This window comes from Tachysurus fulvidraco, chromosome 5, assembly GCF_022655615.1.
Source record: "Tachysurus fulvidraco isolate hzauxx_2018 chromosome 5, HZAU_PFXX_2.0, whole genome shotgun sequence".
Taxonomy (NCBI): Eukaryota; Metazoa; Chordata; class Actinopteri; order Siluriformes; family Bagridae; genus Tachysurus; species Tachysurus fulvidraco.
In genome coordinates this window covers 32,117,344-32,119,843 of record NC_062522.1, presented here as the reverse complement: position 1 = coordinate 32,119,843, position 2,500 = coordinate 32,117,344, and the positions used below count along the sequence as shown (strand labels likewise).

At 46.3% G+C, this 2,500-nt stretch overlaps 1 protein-coding gene across 6 annotated transcripts in view; it reads left to right on the top strand.

Annotated features, from left to right (window-relative positions):
* The window catches only part of pkp4 (plakophilin 4), a 22,287-nt gene that overhangs the window by 17,244 nt on the left and 2,543 nt on the right, over positions 1-2,500 (top strand). For all 6 annotated transcript variants that reach the window (XM_047813669.1, XM_047813672.1, XM_047813670.1 and 3 more), the window contains 4 exons: positions 1-132; positions 826-999; positions 1,405-1,555; positions 1,635-1,827. The exon at positions 1-132 is cut by the window's left edge and continues 60 nt beyond it. In XM_047813669.1, the coding sequence (XP_047669625.1) occupies positions 1-132; positions 826-999; positions 1,405-1,555; positions 1,635-1,827 (650 nt within the window). The remainder of the gene's footprint in view (positions 133-825; positions 1,000-1,404; positions 1,556-1,634; positions 1,828-2,500) is intronic.

Genomic DNA, 2,500 nt, shown 5'->3' with positions numbered 1-2,500 from the left:
CCGCCGTCCCGGCTTATGGGCACGCAGGAACTGGACATGCTCCTGGGCAACGATCCGGCCAGCAAGCAAATGGACTTCATCTGCTGGGGTTTAAGGAAGAAGAAGAAGAAGAGGTCCTGGCAGGATCAGCAGGTAAACCCGCGTAAACAGTGCTCAGGAACGGCATTCACTAAATTCCAGGGGTTTCGTTACCACGACGTAAAGTGGGCGTGTTTCCGGAGGTCTTGGAAAAACGCCCTTTTAAAAAAAAACAGCATACTACGAAGGACAAAACAGTCGTACAGGCAGATTTATTTTAGAAAACAAATAAACAACCAAAAACTACGGTTAGCGTTAGATTATCAAATAGGCCACGCCTACCCGATGACACAATATCTGTTCCACTGTACTGAAATCCCTGGAAAGAAGTGCTGAACTGCCGCTCAGGAATAGCTTAACTTTAGCGCAATGTGTTTTAACTTTAGCATTAATAGGGTTAGCTTTATATCGCTAATTAATTAATTAAAATATTTACATTTTTGCTAGTTTTATTTTGTCCATTAGTTTTGCTAATCGAACCTACTGAAAATACTTTGTCGAGTGAAAAAACAAACAGCTTAAATAACAACTAAACAAATTACACATAAACGTAATTAATTTTACTTTTAACTCGATTTTTGTTCACTTTTTCAACGAGCCAACGAAATAACGTTTGTTGCTATTCGGATTGTTCTGACTTTAGTACCAGTTTAGCGTGTTGTTTTGATCCGAGCGTAGAATCCCTGACCCTGACCCTGACCCTGGACATGTAGAATGCGTGAGTTATGAAGTTCACTTCCTTTGTAGTGGGACGGCGTCGGACCGATCCCAGGATTCTCCGGGAGTCCGAAGGGGGCGGAGATGCTTTGGCACCCTTCGGTCGTGAAGCCGTACCTCACCCTGCTGGCCGAGAGCTCGAACCCTGCCACGCTGGAGGGGGCAGCTGGGTCTTTACAAAATCTCTCAGCTGGGACCTGGAGGGTGAGATGAGTCAACTGACGCACTGACACATGTTACACGAGTCGGTCTGTAATCAGATTCTGTTCTGGTCCATATTTGTTTGACGTTACAGTTAATAATCGCGCCGCTGTTATCGAGCACAGGATGATGTCACATTAATGATGTCGATGTGGTCTGAAAATAATCAACAAGTCTACAAAAGTCTGTCCGTAATCAGATTTCTGTTTAAATGCACTTTATATATTATATATTTATCTTCAGCATCTTTTCTTTCCTTCCTGTTTTCTCTCCTCGATTTATTATCATTTATCTAGTTATTATTTCCGAGCACCGTCACACTCGAATTCGCATGATGACATCGTTAGAAGCGCTCTATTTCAGTTTAACGACTTTACCGCAGCTTGTCTGAAGTTTACACTCCATCAGTTTGCAGCTTATATCCGAGCGGCGGTGCGTAAGGAGAAGGGTTTGCCCATCCTGGTTGAGCTGCTGAGGATGGATAACGACAGGGTGGTGTGTTCGGTAGCGACGGCGCTGCGAAACATGGCTCTGGACGCCAGGAACAAAGAGCTGATTGGTCAGTTACTAGAACCTAAACTGATTAAACGTGTTAGCTGAAATCCTAGCAGTGAAAAGAATCCATGTCTCTCGTGCAGGTAAGTACGCCATGCCGGATCTGGTGACTCGACTCCCGGGTCACGGACCCTCGCTGCTGTCGGACGAGACGGTGGCGGCCGTGTGCTGTGCTCTTCACGAGGTCACCAGCAGAAACATGGAGAACGCTCGTGCACTCGCTCAGGTGGGAGGCATCGACAAGCTCGTCAGCATCAGCCGAGGACGAGGGGAGAGGTGAGAGCGGCGCTTCGGCTGGACGTAGACAACGGTTTTACAGGGTAGCCGAGAAAGTCCAAAAGTGTGCCTTAGTTTAAAAAAAAAGATTTTATAATGAAAAGGGGGACAAATTCATTCGTTCATTTCCTACCGCTTATCCGAACTTCTCGGGTCACGGGGAGCCTGTGCCTATCTCAGGCGTCATCGGGCATCGAGGCAGGATACACCCTGGACGGAGTGCCAACCCATCGCAGAGCACACACACTCTCATTCACTCACACACTCACACACTACGGACAATTTTCCAGAGATGCCAATCAACCTACCATGCATGTCTTTGGACCGGGGGAGGAAACCGGAGTACCCGGAGGAAACCCCCGAGGCACGGGGAGAACATGCAAACTCCACACACACAAGGCGGAGACGGGAATCAAACCCCCAACCCTGGAAGTGTGAGGCGAACGTGCTAAGCACTAAGCCGCCGTGCCCCCCGTCGCCAGAGATGTTCCTTTATTATCACGATATAAACTCTAACACAGCGTAATAACCTTTTTTGGATAAACATTATTCTTCTGAATTAAGTAATAAACAACAAAAAAACAGTTTCGGACTTTTTATTTTATTGGAAAACTAAAATCTCATCCAGATCTAAGCAGAAAAGCCTGATTTGGATCTGTAACTTATCTTATGG